This window comes from Neopelma chrysocephalum, unplaced genomic scaffold, assembly GCF_003984885.1.
Source record: "Neopelma chrysocephalum unplaced genomic scaffold, ASM398488v2 Primary Assembly neopelma1_85, whole genome shotgun sequence".
In the NCBI taxonomy this organism is placed as follows: domain Eukaryota; kingdom Metazoa; phylum Chordata; class Aves; order Passeriformes; family Pipridae; genus Neopelma; species Neopelma chrysocephalum.
The window spans coordinates 669,165-690,268 of NW_020897747.1; the positions used below are offsets into that span (position 1 = coordinate 669,165).

At 41.5% G+C, this 21,104-nt stretch overlaps 1 protein-coding gene across 1 annotated transcript in view; it reads left to right on the top strand.

Moving 5' to 3' along the window:
- Nucleotides 1–1,993: 1,993 nt before the first annotated feature.
- MGMT (O-6-methylguanine-DNA methyltransferase) overlaps nt 1,994–21,104 on the top strand; it is a 140,088-nt gene continuing 120,977 nt past the window's right edge. The window contains exons 1-4 of the mRNA XM_027692126.1: nt 1,994–2,223; nt 3,647–3,712; nt 10,822–10,867; nt 20,817–20,956. Of these exons, the coding sequence (XP_027547927.1) occupies nt 1,994–2,223; nt 3,647–3,712; nt 10,822–10,867; nt 20,817–20,956 (482 nt within the window). The remainder of the gene's footprint in view (nt 2,224–3,646; nt 3,713–10,821; nt 10,868–20,816; nt 20,957–21,104) is intronic.

Here is a 21,104-nt window from a genome sequence, read left to right on the forward strand (position 1 = left end):
TATAATGCAAACTAAAATCATATTAAAGATAATCAATTTTCATGCTCCAGGCAATAAGGAGATCACCTTGGGAGAGGAGGCAGAAAAGATTAATATGTATTTTGGGGAAGTTTCCACTTATAATAAAGTTTCAGGAACAGGCTACTTTTGAGTCAAGGATATCAGAACAGAGGGAAGACTCCAGCCAGTTCTATAGTGTATATAATAATAACTATTTCTAGAGTATCCCATCCATTCCAGAGCTTACTGACCTTTTATCTAGAGATGAGATCACTCTCACAAAAGCCATAGCCTTTGTATGGGCATGCAGGGCAGCACCTTTTAACTGATCGTTAATCTGAGCTTCATCAGAACTAGTGAAAAATTTCATTTTCTCATCAGCAAATGGTATCACAATAGTTTGAATCATCTGTTTGTTGACAGCTACTGAAAAGCCAAGTCAGAGATGAATTCTGAAAGCACAACAGAAACCATGAACCAAAAGTCTGTAACTGGTTGTGACTTATTCCAAACATTCAACACCTTTCCAGAGATTTTTCCTTTATTGTAATATTTTTTCTTTGCTGCTTTAAATGGAATTCTGTCCATAAAATGCTCATATCATGAGATCTGAATTTATCGTTGTTAACTCATTTATATGAATTGTAATTCAGAGATCACACAGATTCACAGATCATTTCTACCTTGTTCAACACTGATGTGTTTGCAGGTTGCAATTACTGGGGTAGTGTGGAGGCTCTATGGACACTTTTATTATCTGACAACAATTTCAAGTGACTTTTGGCCCATGTTTTGCCTGGGCAGACAGTAAAGAAAGTAAGACAGGGTGGTAAACATTCCTTGCTTACACTTCCTTGGGAGACTCAAGGTTAACGGGCCTGAAAGCAAAAGGGAAAACTTGATGTCATGTTAAAAATATTACTTCTAAAATCAGCAACTATCTCAATACTGTTACACACCAGTGTCAAGTTGCTCTGGTGCAATTATTTTCAACTGTATTAGGGAAACTTCTGCATGTTGGACAATAGTTTATATTTTTTCAGAATCACATTTAACACACAGACACTAAATGCTGTTTATTTTACACTTTATATACATATTCTTTGTATGAAAAAAAAGGATTTCCAGAGTTCTGCAATGATTTTTTAAAAACTGTTTTGATCTTTCCCAAGTGGATTCCTCCATTCTGTGTTAGTGTCTGAGTCATACAGCATAACTAATAAAATTTTTGCTGATGTAACTTAGATTAAGATTTAGACAGTGAAAGACTATCTGGCTTGAAAATTAGTGGTTTCTTGCTGCAAACTTTGCTGGCATTTTTTCTTCTGTGTTTTGTTTTTTCTTTAATGACCTCAAATAAACTTCACCCTACAGTTTACTTCTGCTGACATTTCACTCCGTCTTATCTCCCTCTTGTCTCCTCTTCTAGGAATTGTATTTGCAAAACATTTCATCCTCTGAAAAGCCTGGTTTCATTCCCTGTCCCCACCTTTACCCATGATTGCAAATCACAGAATTCCAGACAGGTTTGGGTTGGAAGGGACCTTGAAGATCATCCAGTTCCACCCCCTTCCAAGGGCAGGGACACCTCCCACTAGCCCAGGTTGCTCCAAGCCCCATCCAACCTGACCTTGGACACTTGCAGGGATGGGGCAGCCACAGCTTCTCTGGGCAACCTGTGCCAGCACCTCACCAGTCTCACAGAGAAGGATTTCTTTTCAATATCCCATCTAACTCTGCTCTCCGTTAGTTTGAAGCCATTCCCCCTTGTCCTGTCGTTTCATGCCCTTGTCCCAAGTCCCTCTCCAGCTCTCCTGGAGCCCCTTTAGTCACTGGAAGGGGCTCGAAGGTCTCCCGGAGCCTTCTCTTCGCCAGGTTGGACACCCCGGCTGGTCAGTGCGCTCAGATCGCTGCTTTGTGACGGATTTTTACAGCAATCCGTGTTTCCGACACGGCTGTGTCCGGGCACAGCCGCACGGCTCCGGGTGTGCCCATGGCAGGGACGCGCTACCGGCACAGCCGGGCTCAATCACCGGGGGATGTGCCCCTCCCTGCCCGGCCATATGGGCAGGGAGCGAACACACAGGTGTCACCGAACCCGACCCGGAGCTCGCTGGAACCCTCCGGCTCTGCCTCTTCCGGGCGGCCCCGGCTCCGCCCCGGCAGCGCGGCCTTGCCCGGATCGGCCCCGCGACCGCGGCTCGGCTCCTCCGCCCCGGGCAGGTGCGCGGGGCCGGGACACCCAGGGACACGCAGGGACATCCAGGGACATCCAGGGGCCGGCTGGAGGGTGGGATGGGAGGGGTGAGCGCTCCCAGCTTCGCTCTGCGCTGAGGTTTCGGTTTGCACCGAAGCGAACGAGGGATGGGGACGGGGATGGGGATGCTCCGCCCTCCTGGTACCGCCGTCCTGTGACCCTGCGAACGGGACCCCCCCCAAACCCCGGTTCGCTTGGTCAGAGCGCCGCACCGCAGAGTTGGATTCGATGATCCTCCTGGGTCCTTTCCAACTCGGAGTATTCCGGGGCTGGGTTTGGGGCTGCTGGGGGAGCCCGGGCACCTAAAAGTGCGTTGGTTTCCACGTGGATGTAGACGGAGCGGTGCTGGGGTGGCTGGCTGGATGGATGGCAGCAGCCTGTGGTCAGACTAGATCAGCATGAAATTGCACCAAAATAATTCCCAAAAGATTGCCCAGATTCTCCGTGACTGGGGATATTCCAGAACTTTCTGGATGCAATCCTATGCCATGTATTTGCTGTGAGTTGAGTAGTGCTGGGGTGGATGGATGGCAGTGCTCTGCTTTCTGTAGTCAGAGCAGATTAGCATGAAACTGCACCAAAATAATTCCCAAATGGTTGCCCAGAGAGGTGGTGAAGTCTCCCTCACTGGGAATATTCAGAACCAGCTGGATGCAATCCTGTGCCATGTGCTTTGGGATGACCCTGCTTGAGCAGGGAGGTTGGACCACATGACGCCCTTCCAGCTTGACCTAACCTGTTATTCTGACATACCTATCAAATTGATCTTAATTTAAAAGTATCCTTTTGCCACTGGTGTAGAAGCCAAGCTCTGCAGCTTTTTAAAAATAATTACAGTATTGTAACTTCATGCAGTTTTTAAATCACAGTAAGTGTAAAGAATTATTTATTGTTTTGCCCCTCCCAAATAAACTTGTTGCTGAGTTGTGTCTTATTTTTGCAGATGGAGCTGTTGTTAAACAGTGAGATGCAGTCTCTCTGCAGTGTTTCACATTAAAAACCTCCATTTTATGAACTGGGGCATAACATTTATACTGTGACAGTCATTTCTTGACTAACTCTTGTGTCCAGGCTTGTGTTCCCCCCTCACAGAAGACACAAAATACCTTGTTTTAAACCCAAGTCGTTTCTTCAGGTCTTTTTGCACTGGGCCTTTTGCCCTCTCCCCCCTTTTCTCCGGCTTCATTAATCTTTAAGTTCCTTGGTGCTGGACTGCTGTGATGTTTGTAAAGTTTACTCCTTCTGGGGCAAAACCCGTCCCTGGAATGCAGGATACTTCTAAAAACCATCCAGTTATGTGAAATTTGTCAGGTTGTTTTCTTGTGGATGTTGCCATTCTGTGACATAATTTTTTCTAGTAAAAGCTTTGTTTGCTTTGTTTTCAAACAGAAATGTTCCAGATGTGGACACTTCTACCAAAAGCTTCAAGTTTCAGAGGGAAAAAGATGTGGCTATGTGAGCTTGGAAGGTGGCTTTAGCAGTTCCTATCTGCATTCTGATCCATGACAAGTTAATTACACCAATTACACCAGCAACTGAACAGAAGCTCTATAGGAAACTGTTGTAGTTATAGTGCAACTTGTGTTACCGTGACTACTTTATCTCTTGATAACTCTGTAATTATCTTGTCACCACTGTTTAGTGCTTAACTTATATAGAGAATCAGCTCATGGCATCACTGAAGGGATTGTAACCTGGAGGAGAAGCTCCTGCCTCTGGAATATTGGGGTGGCCCTGAATGGCTGATTTAAGGACTTGTGCAGGAAAAACGAAGTTTGTTGTGGGAAGTGTGGGTAAGGTGGAAAGGCTGTACTTGACAAATACTGGTTTAAACTGACTTTGGTGACAGGGGAAACAGCTGAAAGGAGCAGTAATGCAAAAAAATTCAAAGGAGAACATGTCAAAGACCTGGATGCTGTTTTTGTAGTTCTTTTTTCCTATACAACTAGGGGTTTGGAGGAATGAGAACACCTGATGCTTAGGAATTAAACCTCAATGAGCTGCCTGCTGTAGCAATGCATAATTTCCTTGAGAGCCTTGTCCTCCACTTCTGGTGACATCCTCATTTGTGGTGGTTTCAGGAGGGGTGGTTTTTCAGGTGTTGGTGCTGTAAGAGACTCTGGGAACAAACTGTAGATCCCGATGTGTTGGGATGTTTAACAGTGAGCTGTTCTGCCTGGGCTGCAGCTCCACTTAAATTACATTTATTTCCTGAGAGAAAAAGCCTTCCTGCTTGTGTTAGTTGTTAACATCTTCATTTTATATTTCAAAGGGCAGTATCATGCAATCACAGAATTATTTGGGCTGGAAGAAAACTTAAAGTTCATCTTGTTCCACCCCTGCCATGGGCAGGGACACCTTCCACTAGACCAGGTTTCTCCAAGCCCCATCCAACCTGGCCTTGGACACTTCCAGGGATGGGGCCTCCTCTGGGAAATCCATACCAGTGCCTTACCACCCTCCCAGGGAACATTTTCTTCCTAATATCTTGATGGGGCAGATGGTTCAGCCTTTGGAGCAGGGGGTCTGTTCCCATGTCAAATTCTGAACGTGTGAGACTTTCAAACCCATCCTGAAGGCGTTAATATTTGGTTTAATGCTTTAAAGGCTTCCTGCATTAGAATGATCCCTGCTTGCAGAGCTGGTGCAGTCAGCAAGTGCCTAACACTGTAATGCTCATTCCCAGAAGTTGTTGAGGAAGCTGGATACACATCCCACCCGTGGCATAACTCGGGGAAGGCAGCACTTGTTAACTCTATTTGTTTTTATTATGGACATCGATCTGCCAGTCGCAATAATGCATTTATGGACATTTTTCTGCAAGCACAGCGCTGGTGGCAGTTTTTACTGACAACTTGAGTCATATGGACAGTAGTTGCAAACACGTTTATTTTATTGACGGATTGTGCAATTCTCTAGTTTACCCCATGTTCATATCTGGGCTGGTGAGGAGAATGGAACTAATGGAAAAAATGGAGAGTAAAGTTTAATTTTGGGAGGCTTGAAATCTTTAGATAGTGACAGGTTTTAGCATGTGTTTTGGGGGGGTTTGTGAGCTTGACTTCATTAATGCTGTAATTAAAAAGCAAAAAGTTCAGGGTCCTTACAGCAGACACCCAGGCCTTGAATTTTATACCTCTGTTGATGGCTGGGAATGTTGCTTCCTACAAAACTGTATTGGTTTTAGTTGTGCTAATTTACCTGAGGGTATAATGAGTAAAACCTTCCTGATGCAAGAAAAACTCCTCTGTTAAATTTTGTCACCTATATTTCTGACATTGTCACCCAACACAGGTATGTTTGGGCCAGCATGAAGTTAAAACATGCTGCTGGAGGTACAAGCAAACTGTAAACCCAAACCTCTATTCGAGTATTTTTCATTAATACAAAATCCAGTTTTAAAACTGAGGATCTGCTTCTGTTGTCCAGGTAACTGTTTAAAAAAATATTTGAATGTCAATAAAGCTCATGTGACTTTGGAGTTTCATGGGAGTTATTATGGAAGTTTTTATTTGGTGATATGTCACCACGTTGATGCTTTTTACTGAGCCTTTTTCAAGTTGTTTCCTTATTTACTATTTTATATCAGCAGAGCTAAAGCACCCTGTCCTGATGGTTGTCAGGACTGTCTGGTGTCAATTTATATCGGGCCAAATTAAATGATAGAAATAATTTCAGTCACTTGTGAAACTTGGACCTGTGGGTTCTGAAGGTGATTAAAAATACTTACACCTGAACAAGTCACCTTTAATCTCAAGGAGGAAGAGGGGAGATCACTGATACAAAGGTTCTGATTTCTCTGTTTTTGGAGGGAAATAATAGTTATATATCTCTACTGACTGAAGGCCTAGAGTCTTGAGCAGCTTGGCAAAGGGGAATAAAGAATAATTTTGGCTTTTGGTCTTACCTGATGGGTGCATCTTCAGCTTTTAATTTTTATTCAAATGCCATTTTTTTAGTGCATTATGGACAGATTAAATAAATCAGTATTTTAATGTATATATATTAACACAGCCCACAGAAGTCAGAGTTGCTTTGTTGTCTGAATCATGACATGCTCCACGAGGAGATTTAACTCCCTCCAGGTAACCCTGCATTAGCAGATAGCAAGTATTAGTGCTGTCTTGTAAATGTTGTTGCTGCATAATCATCATCAGTAATATTGAAATTATCTGAGTGCTTTAGATCAGTCAGCACAGTGCAAACAACAGTGTTATCTTGGCTTGTTTGTACACTCAAGTGTGCAGAAGGGCTGTTAATTAGTTAAACTTTTTAATAAACACCTAAAGTAGACTTAAGGCCCTGTTAAAAGATTAATTTTTCTGTTTCACACAGAAAAACCAGCAGATGAATGTACAGTATCTGACAGTACATAGAGAACACAAACCTGCTTTGGCACCAGTGGGCTGGTGATGGTGACAGGACACTTTAGTCTGTCACCATTGTCCTGGAGAAAATTCACACAATATCATCTTCCCTTCGCTGTGCTCCACTGGATTTCAGTGTAATCAGATGGGATGTAGTAGGAAGGGTGGGGGAAAAAGGGAAATCCCTTGCACAGGGTCCTGTTGACACCAGAAACATCTCTGATTGTTTGCTGACTTCATGAAATACTAAGATTTTTGGTTGAGTGAAAAGTGAGATTGACTTTATTCCAACTGCCTACAGTTGTTTTTTGGGTTTTTTTCTGGAATATAAAGGAATTAGTTTGTTTTGAATCCTGCTTAGTGGGCCTGAGTCAGTGTCTACTTTTAGCTTTGAGGCTTAGGCAGTGGGATGGAAGTAAAATCTGGGTCTGTGGCCAGGGTTGTGCTTTAAGACAGTGAAATTAGGGCCCAACAAGGCAAAGTGCTTCACCTGAAAAAAAACTTTTGAAGGAAATCACAGTATTCCAGACTGGTTTGGGTGGGAAGGGACCTTAAAGCTCATCATCTCCTTCCACCCCCTGCCATGAGCAGGGACACCTTCTACTATCCCAGGTTGTTCCAAGTCCCATCCAACCTGGCCTGGAACACTTCCAGGGATGGGGCAGCCACAGCTTCTCTGGGCAACCTGTGCCAGGGCCTCACCACCCTCACAGGGAAGTAAAAAATACTTGTTTATTATTTTTTTTTATGACAGCAATAGTAATACTTTCTTTTCACTGGTTGCATGAGTTGCATGTTGGTAAATGCACCTTTTTTTATATTATTGTTAATGCACCTGGCCTGGATTTAAATGCTTTTCAGCTGCCTTTTTGTGCTGCTATGTTTGATTCCATAGTGAGAGTTTCTAAGAATATGATTAACCCTGTGGGTCATCTTATAATGTAATTATTAATGATTGATTCTGTTTATCCTTGAGATCAATATGAGAAGCAAAAATGGTTTGGCATATATTTGGGGTTGATTTCTGACACTCAGTAAACATGATCTAGTGACAAGACTAGTATTGGTTTATTACTCGGAACATGTTTGATGAATCTGAAGTGTGTAATTAGTTTTATATAATGATGGTGATATGTGGGGTTTTTTACATGACTTATGTTAATATGGCCAATAGTGTTAACATCTCCTGCCACTAATAGTTAGGGTGGGGATGTATAGTAATTGATCTTCCTGGGAGTGCTGTAATGTAAAAACAATTCCGGCTGTTTGAAGTATATTTTACAAGTGTGCATTGGGCCTTTGGGATGTTACACTGAAAAACCCAATTGTACAGTTACCATGGGAACCCAATTAGAATAGATTGCTGGAGTTTCTTTCTTTTTTTTTCAGGCTTTCATCTTGACCAAAAATCTAATGTACTTTAAATGTTTTCATATGGAATTTTATTCATATAGTGACTCGTGTAATAGCTGAGTTTAAATTTTAGTGCTGAACCAGAGTGTTCTGTGCATCCTGAGGACTTGTCTTTCAAGGAGAATCTTCCTTTAAGTGTTTAAAAGTTGATGAACTGAGAAAAATACTTCTTATTAATCTAAGTTCTTACTGCCATCATGTGTACTTCTCAGGCTGCAGTCCTGTGGGGGGAAAAACCCAGAGAAGTATCTCAAAACCTAAGGACTTATGTTCTTGATCATCAACAAAACATAGCTGGAAAATTTCGTGGCCTTTATGGATTTGTTTTAGTTCTAACCCCTGACTTTTCTTTACATTTTGATCTGTTGACATATCTAAAGGTTTGGAACGTTCCCAGGGTGGGGCTGTGATGTATTTTCTTCTGCACCATTTTAAGCACCTGGAGGCATTTGTGTATCTTCCAGGTGTCTCAGGAGCATCCTGCTGCTGAGGGAGCCTGGGCTGCTCCTCAGTACAGCTCTTGGGTGGGAGCAGAAGTTGTGGGGAAATTGGGCACATCTTGATTAAAAGGCCAGGGGGAACTGAGGTGATTCCACCACTCAGGACTGAGGCAGGAGCTCCACAGCAGATGGACTTTACCAATCCCAGTTGGGCAGCTCTGAGCTAGTGAGGATGGGGACAAATTACTTCTGGGTTTTTTTCCTCACTTGTGATTGTTAATCTCTTTAGTTTATCCCACTCTCTCCAAATGCAGGAGGAAATTTTCCATTTTGGTGAAGGGATTTCTTTCATTAAGCTTTCCTTTTTTTAAGACATGATCCTGGTGTCTCAGTTTCTAGAAGGTGATCTAGAGTGAGATATCATTGAATTTGATCAGTGCATGCTGTCAAGAAGAGATTTCAGCTTCTTGCTTTCAAAATCAACCTTAGGAGAAGCCTTCAACTCAATGTCAAGTTATAGTTCATATATTGACCTCTTCCAACAAGATAGTCTGTGCAAGGTTGACGTGCATTTTGGGGTGACGATTTGGACTTCCCAAAGGTCTTGTATGTTTTTGCCCTGTCTGGCTGCCAGAAGTCTTCTAACCACCATGGTTTGGGCACCTCTGGCTTTGCCCAAGTTCTTGTCACCAGGGAAAAGCTGTGTTGGACTAGAGATGGTGGAGCTCAATCTGGGTGATGAACACTGGTTGGTCTGAGACTCTCCTCAGGCTTTACTTATGATTTTCGGGACTGTGGCATTGAGGAAGTGTCAAGGCTGTCCTTGCTTTGTTGGATGAGATGGGGGCCTGCTCCTGGCTCACTGTCCCATCACTATGTGTTGTCCCTGCCATCCCACCAGCTTTCCTACTCCTTAGGCCTCCTGGGGATGTGTGGAAAGGCAAAGAACAGATGCAGACTCCTGGGATTCTCTATGTAACGTTGGCTTAACTCAGTGCACTTACTGCACTTCTCCTTGGTCTTCGGGCTGGGTTTGAAACAAACTTCTAAATAAATCTTCTTTCTGAGGCAAAATTGAGCTTTACCTTTCAGGAAAATCTGAAAAAACTGAGCCTTCCTGTGTACTTTGAAAGTCAAAGCTCTGAGCTGGTAATAGAAATAAATTGCTGTTTTATTTTTAGCTCTATCACAGGTATTTTAAGTAATACTATTAGATTGTTCATGTGCCTGACTTACATTTAAAAATGCAGTGAGTGCTCTTTGCAATGCCTGCCTTGCAAGGTATGATTGCTAGTATAGCTAAAATACTAATTATCAGCCTTAATTTTAAACACTTAAAATAAAAAAGATGTAATGTTAAATTTTACTCTTTGCTTGTAAGTAGTTGGAAAGTGCCTGTGTGTTCTGTCACTGCCTTGGACTTCAAGGCTTGATGTGTTGGAGAGTCTTGGAGAGTCTCAGATGTTCATATAATTTCTTTTCCAAGAGATTTATCATTCCTGAAGCGGATACACTTTTCCTCTCCTGTGGAGTAGAGAGTTCCCTGACTTAAGTGGAGCAGTTCCCATTGAGCCTGGCTGTGAGTCAGGATTCTGGAGCTGGGCTTTGGCACATAATCTCCCTGATTTTTAAAAATACAGTATTTATACCACATCCTTCAAAGATAAAGTGATCTTGGCTAAGTGTCATTGAAAAAAAAACTAGAGGGAGGGAGTTAAATGCCAAAGAAATAGTAATTATCCTGTATTTCAAAGGAGAGAGGAGAGAGGAACCAAAAATATAATTTTGAATTATATTATTGTATTTTTGATTTTCAAATTATAGTATATAAACAATGATATTGTGGATGACTAGAATTACAATAATTGGAGTTAACATGTCTTAGGTACTTAGTGGTTTGCAATCTGTACTTTTAAACCCACAATATAATGAAATCACTTGCTTTCATGCCTTAATATGTGATATTTCCTAAATTACAAAAGGCTGATTACTTCACTAAGTCACTCAGAAGTGCAGGACTGCCTGTAAGAAATTATTAAATTAATATTTTTATTTTTTAAGGCATTCTTATTCCAAATATCAGAGTTGTGCAGTGCTTGTCATGGAAGAAGTTTTCCCTGTGCCATCTGTTGATTTTTCTATTTTTTTGTTCGGTGACCTCATCAACATTAAAATTCCTTGCTGTTTGTAAAAAATCAAACTCCCTTTGGAAATTCCACATATATATTGAAACTTAGAGCTCGTTTAAAAAATTGAGGTGGTTATAAGAGACATGATAATATAGGTGTGGAATCCAAATGTGGAATTCAAATTAAATAATCTGAGAATTATTTTTTCCTTGCAGGTGGAGACTTTTTTTTTCTGCGATGGCGCCAGGGCTCATTCCAAGAGTAAGTTTCCAGTGAAATCCCTTTGCATTTGGGTGTCCACTGGAAGAGCAGCATTACAAAAGAGTTCACGTAACATAGTTTGTTTTGTCCCCAGTGCCCAGCAGTCAGGATTAAGAACCCAGCTGACAAGATTGATGCTGCATTGTAAATCTCTGTAGCTCTGTCATGGTTGGGAACAGGCATCAGTGGACCTTTCCCCATCACGTATCCATCTGCCACAGAGCATAAATAACAGGACAAAGCTACTTTTTCCGTTTCCTAATAAACACCTCCCTGGAAAACAGGCTTAATTTTGAGGCTTGATGCTTCAATGAGGTGGGTGCAGGGCAGTAACTTCATAGCAAAATGAGAAAACATGGCTGTTTACCCAGATATTCAGGTCATTTACTTTACTGAAAGAAAGGCATCAACACATTTTTAGTCAATAACGCTCTCTCTGAAATAATTGAAATGAACTTTGAAGACATGAATATATTTTTTTTTCTGTGAATTATCTATTTTTATAACATTAGTGGTGCTCCTTTAGGAAAACATTTCTTCTACAATCACACCTGCATTTCTAACTATTCCTGTTGGCAGCTTCCAACTCTGTTAAAATGTCTTAATAGAGGCGTCTCTGGTCATTTTCATCTGCCTTAAATAATGTCACGTGACTTATAAAAGGTGTATTTTGGTGGATTCTGTGTTGTCTACCTCCTTTCCACAAAAGAAAATAGTTTTTATTTTTTAAAATGGAATGATTGAGGAAGAAATCCAGAAAAATAAATTCTTTATTCACTTTTTTTCTCTGGAACAATTATCTGTTCAGTTATATTTATGTATTTTCCAGTTGCAAACACCTTTTAGCAGGTACCTGGAATAATACAAAATTATTTGGGAGGAAGAATCCCTGGTTCCCTGTCATTCCAAGCAAGGTGTGACATAACTGGCAAGTAACATGAAACTAATAATTTATCTACCTTTTCCTTTCTCCCACCCTCAGATGGAGTTGAAAGGTGCAGCTTTAGCTGTTGGGGGAGTTTTCCCCTTTTGATGAGTGAGGAGACAGAAGGTTTAAGGTAAAACATACAAACTCTGCCAGGACTCTGTAGACATCTCCCCCATTCTGGATGCATATTAATATATATGTATTGATGATTTTGGTGATATTTTTACTGTGTCATTACAGTGTGGCTTTGAGCCCAGCCCCACGCTGGTGAAGCACAGTGTGTGCCTGACACACGGGTTTTACAGCAATCAGTTATCACCCATGGAATGTGCTGAGCAGTTTTTCAGCAGGTTGCTGAACAATGATTTGGGAAAACGGGCAGAATTCCCAGCAGATGTGGGCATTTTCCATAATCACTGTATCTGTCTCCCACTCCATCCCTGGGTCTGTTGCAGTGACCAAAGATGTCTGTTGGGTTTGGGTAGAAGAGGCTGGAAGGCTGTCGGGCTCTGTGTGACCATACATAGGGATGTCTGCATATTTAGGAATTTTGGAGGGTTTTGGTGTTCTTATGACAATATGGCAATTTTTGTAGTACGTTAGAAAATTCTAAGTGTCATCTGTTCCTTTTGTATATATTGAATTTCAACTTAGTGAATAGATTCTTGTACTAACAGTGATTCTTTGATCTCTATTAATACTGAAACACTTGTCCTGAATCAAGCAGAGATAGATAACTATAGGAAAATTCAGATGTGTGTGTGCCAAGACTGTAGTCTGGTATTTTAATAGAAGTCTTTTTGACACCTCTTGTGTGTATTTATTTTTGTATTTTTAGTGAATTCTTAATAGACATTTTGCTACCTCATTTGTTTAAATCTGCTCTACTCATTTCAAAAAATTCAGTGAAATTCTTTCCTGGAGCACAACTCAGATTCCTGACTCTCCTTCAGCTTAAGGAGCACTATTAATGGTTTTGTTCATATTGCTTAGATTTATTTTGTTATTATTCTCCAGCTCCTACTCTTCAGGTAGAGCTATTTTGGTATTATAAAGGATGATGGATTATATAGGAAAGTTTCTTTTGAAGCACTCCTGATATTGTGCAATGCACTTGGGGGTCAGCTACACTTGACTGATGCATGATTTATCCCATGTCCCTGCCACTTCCTGAGATAAAGCTGCTATTTTATCAAAAATGCCAGCAACTGTGATCTAGAATTTATACCCCTCCTTTTTCAAATAATTGTTCTGATTACTTTCTGGCATGGCAATAAAATGATAAAGGTAATTGCACACAAATGTGAGATAGCACCAAAATACAATAAAATTAACCTGAATTAGCTTGACTTGTCGATGAGAAGTATTTATGAAATGTATTTTTGCAATAAGGGAGACTGATATTATAGCTGGAAGGTGAGTTATTGCCTTAATGTAATACTGTTTGAAATTTAAAAAAGAGACTGTTACAGTTGAGGGTGATTGTGCCTTTGAAATTAAGTTGAAGTGATTCTTATAATTGGCAGCAATAATGCATTGGGAAGGTAATATCTTTTATTGTGTTATGCCTAGTTGCATTATCTTTTATTTAGCTGGTCCTGACTCCAGCTCTGAAGAGAAGATAAGCAGGAGCAGATCAGGAATTTTGTGGATTTAGGTGATAAAAACTTGAAATGTTACCCAATATTAAAGTCATTCTTCTGCTAGTTTTTTTCATTTTAGCCCATTTTCAGTTCTCCTGAACCTGATAGGAGGCTCATTTGATGAAAATTTCATCTGTTTTTGTTGTATTAGAGTAGTTGCCATGTATTTACATCCACAGCTGAACCCTGTAAGATTTGTGTGCTCCACAACAAGCTGTGCATGTGCTTTACATCAGGCACTGATTTTGGCAGTTGATTTTGTATTTCTCAGTGCCTCAAAGTGTTACCTCTTAGTAAAAAGTGCACACATGCTTTTACAGGAAGCACCTCAATGATTTTTAAGGATTACATCTTTAAATCCCAGAATCACTGGGGTTGGAAAAGCCCTCCCAGCCCATGGAGTCCACCCTGTGCCCGATCCCCACCTTGTCACCCAGCCCAGAGCACTGAGTGCCACGTCCAGTCATTCCTTGGACACCTCCAGGGATGGGGACTCCACCACCTCCCTGGGCAGCCCCTTCCAATGCCTGAACACCCTTTCCATGGAGAAATTCCTCCTCACATCCAACCTGATCCTCCCCTGGCACAGTTTGAAGCCGTTTCCTCTCATCCTGTCCCTTGTTCCTTGGCAGCAGAGCCTGACTCCCACCTGGCTCCCCCCTCCTGTCAGGGAGTTGCAGAGTGAGAAGGTTCCCCCGAGCCTCCTTTTCTCCAGGCTGAGCCCTCTCAGCTTCCTCAGCTGCTCCTGGTGCTCCAGACCCTTCCCCAGCTCCGTTCCCTTCCCTGGACACGCTTCAGCCCCTCAATGTCTGTCTTGACACGAGGGGTCAGAACTGGACACAGTGCTTGAGGTGGAGCTTCACCAGTGCCCAGCATAGAGAGAATATATAACTCATGCTTTAATTTAATTTCTGAAGTGATGAACACATTTGGAAAATCCAGATGGCTGCTCCTGGACTTTTCCTTTGCATGAGACTTCATAAAATCATAGAATATCCTGAGTTAGGAGGGACTTGTTAAAACTCAACCCAGTAACAACTAGATACTAATTTTGTGGACCCTCTAATTCTTAGAGACAAGGTTTCTCATCTTTGTTTCTTTAGTTGTTAGGCAGCAAATTCCTCAATTATGTTTTTATATATATATTTTATATATAAAATGTTTTATTCTTTCTGACTGAATGTTAAAACATTGGACAAGTGAACAAAATATAACGTTGCTTTGTAGGGCTTCTAATTGAATCTTCTGCCATATGATTTCCAGCCTAAAAATGAGGGTCAGGGGGGTTTTTAATCCCTTTGGTAGGTTATTGGTAGAGTAAGAATATCTATATGCTTCCACATTCTATGGAAGATAGACCAGGCAATGTGGTTTACAGGCTGGTTCCTGGTGGAATTTGCAGATACCCCCTAATAACAAGGTGTGCACATACTTGTTGCCATAATCTGATTATTACAGGAATATCTGGTCCTGTCTGCTACTTTCCCTTCTCTTGGCATTCCATTTCTCACCCAATTCTACTCTAATTAATTATATATCTCTAGGCAGCCCCAGTTTCAGACGGGATACCCCAAATAACTTGGTGTCCCCACCACAATCATTAGTTTTTACAACTAATTAACACACTTTCTAATAGCATTTTGCTTCTGTGCTGTGTGTAAATAGGATCAGAGAATTGTTTGGGTTGGAAAGCACCTCAAAGATCATACAATGGTAATTTTTGCTTCATGCTATTGATATAAAATGATTAAAATGTTCCTCTGTACATGTGGTTTAGCTGCCACGTGGCTGCTGCGCTTGCATCACATTTAAACTTCCTGTGTAAGTAATAGCTGGGGAATGATGCAGGATGTGTTTACTTGTTTTTGGAGAAGTATTGGAGGAAATAATACATCAGAATTCCTGTTTAAACAGTCCACTGGGGTCTTGTGTTTGATTGTCTGCTGACACCATCTCAAATCAAAGCTTGGCATGAGCAGTAGATGGAGTCAAAAAATGGACTTGAGTGCAGTCTGGAATGCAGACTGTAACCTACCTGCCTCTTCCAAAGGAGGAGAAGTGGGTGTATTACAATTAAAATGCCCTTTAAGTGAAATAAAGCAGTCTGAGATAGCCCTGTAAGTACCCTGGGAATTTTTCATTGCTCCTCTCTGCCAATGCAACTGACTGAAGGCGCAGCCAAAGAGCCAGAGGCGACCACTGCTTGGAAAGACACTTCCCTGGCTTGGCATTTTGGGGGCTTTTGATTGCCATCCAAAGAGGATTAGTAGGATAATACGATGGGACAACAGAAACTTGCTTTTGTTGTCTTTGATTGTTTAATAAAGAATTATGTGTTTGCTCTCGTCGAATACTTTTTAAATGCCGTAGAAAGCAAATGTTGTTCCATGTGAACACATATCCCTCTGGTTTTTCGGGAGCTTGTGTGAAGTGGGCCTTTGGATAAGGGAAGACGGGGACTGATTTTGAGCATATATGCCAGTGTATATTTGTATATGTTCAAAATATGCAGCTTAATTCTGTACCCTCACATTTTTTATGGGATTAGTTCCTTAGAAGGTAAAGAAATTGTATCACCCCAAAGTAACCCTGGATTTGCTTCCAGTCTGTCTGACATTTCCTTTCCAAACCTCTCTGAGCAAGGAAATGAGGAGGTTTTGTTTTCATACCCTCTGAAGTTACAGGTTTGGCTTAACCAGGGTTAGATTTACTTAGAGAAGCACTGAGATATCAGTGGAGTGTGGCAGGATTTCAGGGCAGCTTTTCTTTAAACACCTCACCTGGATTTCTGCCCTGCTCTTCAGTTGGGGAGGTGTTTGTTGCTCTTGTGGCAAGAACAGAAATACATGGACCTGTACCTTCAGTGCTTTGTTCTGGAAAGCTGAAAGTTGGCTTTGGATACTGTAGGAAGAAGAAATAGTCAGGGTAGGAACAGTTTTTTGGGGGATGTGGATGGGGAAGAGGTGGCTCATGGCCAGCTGGGTGATTCTCTAGTTCAAAAGAACCTGCTGCAGTATGTAAAGGACTTGTATTTTAGAACATCAAAGGTAATTTTAAAGGCTGTTTTACTTGTTAGCAGGTTATATTGACAGAGTTAAGTCTGATTAGCTCCCACAATGGTGATTTTGTTTCAAGACTTTCTTGCTGAATTTAAGCAATGAATGCGACACCTTTTCTTCCTCAGTAACTATTACCTTAAGTTAAAAACTGTGGGGCACTCAGCTTTCCTTGGACTAACAGTTTTCCACGGGTTTGGACGGTGCTGTGAGTGTAATGGTACAGGAATTGTTATTTTTCCATTAAGTAATGAGTGTTGTTGGTTGGGTTGCCCTGTGAGTGTGGGTTGCACAGGGCAGCAGCATTCCCTTGGTTTTTCTGGACAAGGAGAAGCCCTGCCCTGGCACCAGGACAACTTTCTCACAGCTTCATCTGTCCAGATTAAGATCTCGAATCTTCAGGGACCTTTGTGGATCATGGAATCCCAGAATGGTTTGGTTTAAAGCTCATCCACTTCCAAACCCTGCCATGGGCAGGGACACCTTCCACTAGCCCAGGTTGCTCCAAGCCCCGTCCATCCTGGCCTTGGACACTTCCAGGGATGGGGCAGCCACAACGATGTACAACTCTGGAGTTCACACCAAGTCTTTGGATTCTTTTTTCAAGAGGAGGAAGCAGCTTTTAGAAAAGTTTGTATTTTAGCTTGGAAAGAAATCAAGAAATAATAAGCAAAAAGACTGAGAATTAGATCTTTCTCATTCTCTGTAGCTTTTATTCCAAAATAGCAAAGTGTAACTAATATTCCAGTATATTAAAGTATTTTTGGGTATGAAAAAACCATATAACTCTTCCCTCCTTTCCTCCCTGCAGTGAAATTATTTGTAGTACATAAATTCTTTGTTCTCTTGAAGCAGTAGTTTTTGGAAGGTGAAAATATAGATGTAATCAAGATACTAACAGGTGTGGGTTGTTAGATTGTTCTGATTGCATGGATCCTGTGTTTTATTCTCAGTCCTTAAATCTTTCTTTGCCTTAAAACACTAAGAAATGGCTTTTTCCTCTAAGATTAGCTGCATGAGGTTGGAATATTACCCTCCACCCTCCTATATATGTTCACAAATACATTACCTTCACTATTAATATCTTTTCCTATATTCTTACCATACAATGGATTGTTTCCTTTTAAATAAACAGGCAGAAACCAGTAAAACAAATACAGGAAGGTTTAAGCTATTAAGGAGATGGAGAAAGAATTGTAATTCCATGAAAATCTTGGATGGGTGGCCCACTGATATGTGCCAGCCCAGGGACCATGGGCAACCTCATTGGTCACCTCTGCAGCCCCAGGTGGGGTGGGAGAAGCCTTTTGCAAATCAAACATATTTTAAACAGTGTTTTATGATGGTCCCTGGTTGGCTTGTGCCTTGACAGATGCCAGTGATGTTACTTGATAAAGATTTTGTTATGAGAAGGTTGTAAAACTTAGTGCATCAGGAAGGATGACTGAAATGAAGTAGGAAATTGCCCAAACCTGAGAAGATTTTCCCTTAAATTTAAATCTGATATTTCAGGCTTTCGTTGAATCTTAATTCCAAACTTGAATCAATAACAAGCAGATTTGAGAACATGGTGATATTCAAAAGAAGGACACTTAAGAGAGTTCAGGAGTGGTGTTTCTTTCCTGTAATTAGGATGAAGCAGCAACTTCCCTGGCATTTATCGATCATCCTTTCAAACTCCACAAATTCCTGATATAGCTTTTTGGCAAGTCACTGATATGGCATCATCAAAGCAGGGGCTTGAGAATCATAGCTCATGTGCCATTTTGCCAATGCAAATGTCAGGACACTGAAGTGATGAGGTTTTAGATGAATTTATGCAGAATGGGAAGGAAATGAAGAAGTTGGCCCTTGGTCACACCTCTGGTGGGGTGGGTATCAACACCTCTAAGGGAACTACCTGCAGGCAGTGATCTTTTTGGATAAACACTTCTGGAATGGCAGCTTTAAGGACTAAGAATCCCTGTGATTGGTGCTGTTTGGGGTCCTCTAACAATTAATTTTTTGAAGCCAGTGTGTGGTTATATCCTGGCCTGGCATTGAAGCAAGGTTGCATGAGAAACCTGCTAAAGCATCTGGGTGGAGGAGTTTGCATTGTACATCCACACAGTGACCTTCATCCTGGAGGCTCCCAACCCAATTGTATATGGATGTGCATATATGTCATGCAGCTTCATTCCTATATAAAAATAAACCTTTAAATATTGCTGCCCAATGGATATGATAAACAAGACTGAAAATATGAGTTGTAGTCAAGGGTTCATCTATAAAGCTTAGTTCAACTTGGTGAGAAGGCATAGGATTATTTATGGTTTTCTGTTGCTTGCTGCATCCTGTGTTTTTGTTGTGATGGAAAAGCTTTCCTCTGATCCTAAAATTGTTATACTCATGGAGCACGTGGTATGAGGTTCAGTGCATCTAGTTCAGGGCTGTCACACCAATAAACATGAAGAATGTATGCTGGTTTTCCTCATCTGTTAACTTTTACTGCTTGTTTACTGACTTCTACAAGGAGGTGCTGCTCCAAAAAGTTCACCCACATCCTCAAGGAGGAACAAGTAAGAAGTTGGTTGAAAAGGAGGGTTACTTTGCAACACCACCAAACATTTGATTTTTTAGCAAAAAGCTGATTTGGATCACAGTCATAGTAAATAAACCACAGGGAACCTGCAGTTCCTAAAGCAGGACTTCTTCAAACTGAGTAAATTTGTACTGGTTACTGCCTGTCTGTAACTGAGGAATTGCATAAGAGCTTCCTCAAAATCAGAGGTTTAAGTTTACTCTTGCCCTAGTAGGCAAAGCTGTCTACTTGATGTTTTTTCTGCTCTCCCCACACTGCTTATATTGCTCACAGATGTGACTTCATTCCACAGAACTTAATAATGGGATTTTAAATTATTCTCTTATTTTGAAAACAACTAATTATTGTCCGGCTGTCAGCAGTGGGCAGCTGTAAGTCATCATGCAGAGACTTTCCTGCCTCCTGGTGCACCCCAAGTATGTCATTCCTAGAATCCCAGAATGGTTTGAGTTGGAAGAGACCTTAAAGTTCATCTCATTCCACCCCTTACCGTGTGCAGGGACACCTTCCACTAGATCAGGTTGCTCCAAGCCCCATCCAGCCTGACCTTGGACACTTCCAGAGATGGGACAGCCACTGCTTCTCTGGGAACTTCATTCAGTTCAACAGGCCAAGTGCAAGGTCCTGCACCTGGACCTGGAGTGACAGGACAGGAGGGAATGGCTTCCCACTGCCAGAGGGCAGGGGTAGATGGGATATTGGGAAGGAATTCTTCCCTGTGAGGGTGGGGAGGCCCTGGCACAGGTTGCCCAGAGAAGCTGTGGCTGCCCCATCCCTGGAAGTGTCCAAGGCCAGGTTGGCTGGGGCTTGGAGCAACCTGGGATAGTGGAAGGTGTGGCAATAGATGGTCTTTAAGGTGCTTTCCAACCCAAACCGTTCTTTGAGTCTGTTATTCTGTGTTTGTTAATCAAGCTGCCCTACAGTTGTTCGCTTTTTGTCCAGTTTCACGTGGATTCAGCTCTTTGGAGCAAAGGGATTTTTCCCTGGCTGCCCAGCACTGATGGTGATGGGTCCAGCCCAGTCACCCACCCAGTTCAGTGTCTGGGTGACTGCACTGGACATACTTGTGGTGTCCTGTCCTGTCCTCCTGCAGTGGTTGTACAAACCAAACTGTAAATACAACTCAAACATTTACTGACTCAGACTGGGGTGGTTTTTTTTAGGCAAGATGAATTTGACAAGTATGTTATTGTTGGTCTTGTCCAATTTGAGAAATACTTGGCAGCTGTTTCCAACTACATCCTATCAGTAATCGTAAAACCAGACTGGTAACAATGGGAATAAAAAAATGTTTCTTCTGTTAAGGAATGATTGATTTTTTTCATATATTTTTCCAGCAGACATATTCTATTTGTGTTCCAGCTGTTATTTGCATAAAACTGCTGCTCTAAACCACCAAATATACTTTGTTGTCACAATAATCCTGTTTTAAATAAGTGTCAGAACACATCAGATTTCAACCATGATAAACCAGCCATGAAACTGCTGCTATTTCAGATTTTTGTGAAGATCACTGTTCTGCTAGCTAACATGTTTTTTGAGACTTTGATTTAGATTGTGACTTCTTAGGATGGATGAGTTTAAGCTGGAGTTTTGAAAGTAAAGCCGTAGTTGAGAAAACTTGAAATTTACTGTTTTCTTGCCTTTTTAAAATTACTTTTGAAAACTACTCAGTACCTTGAGATATCTGTTCCTTGGTGAACATACATGCAATTAAAGAGGATTTTGTCTTCTTCAACAGATGAATTCCAAAGTTGGAGAATCTCCGTGCAAGGAGAAACACGTGGTTCTGCTCAGCCCCGTGGGAAAGATCGAGATCTCTGGGTGTGAAACGGGCTTACATGGAATAAAACTTCCCAAAACGAGCGTGCTGCCAAGTGGGTGAGTTCATGTCCTATTGATCCTGTGTTTATGTATTTGTAGAGGAAGGAGAGTGCCCAGAGGATCTAAGACACAACTCTGCACACTTGTTTTTACCAGTCGTTCTGGGAGCTCAGTACTGGCTCCTGTGAGAGGCAGAAGGAACTTC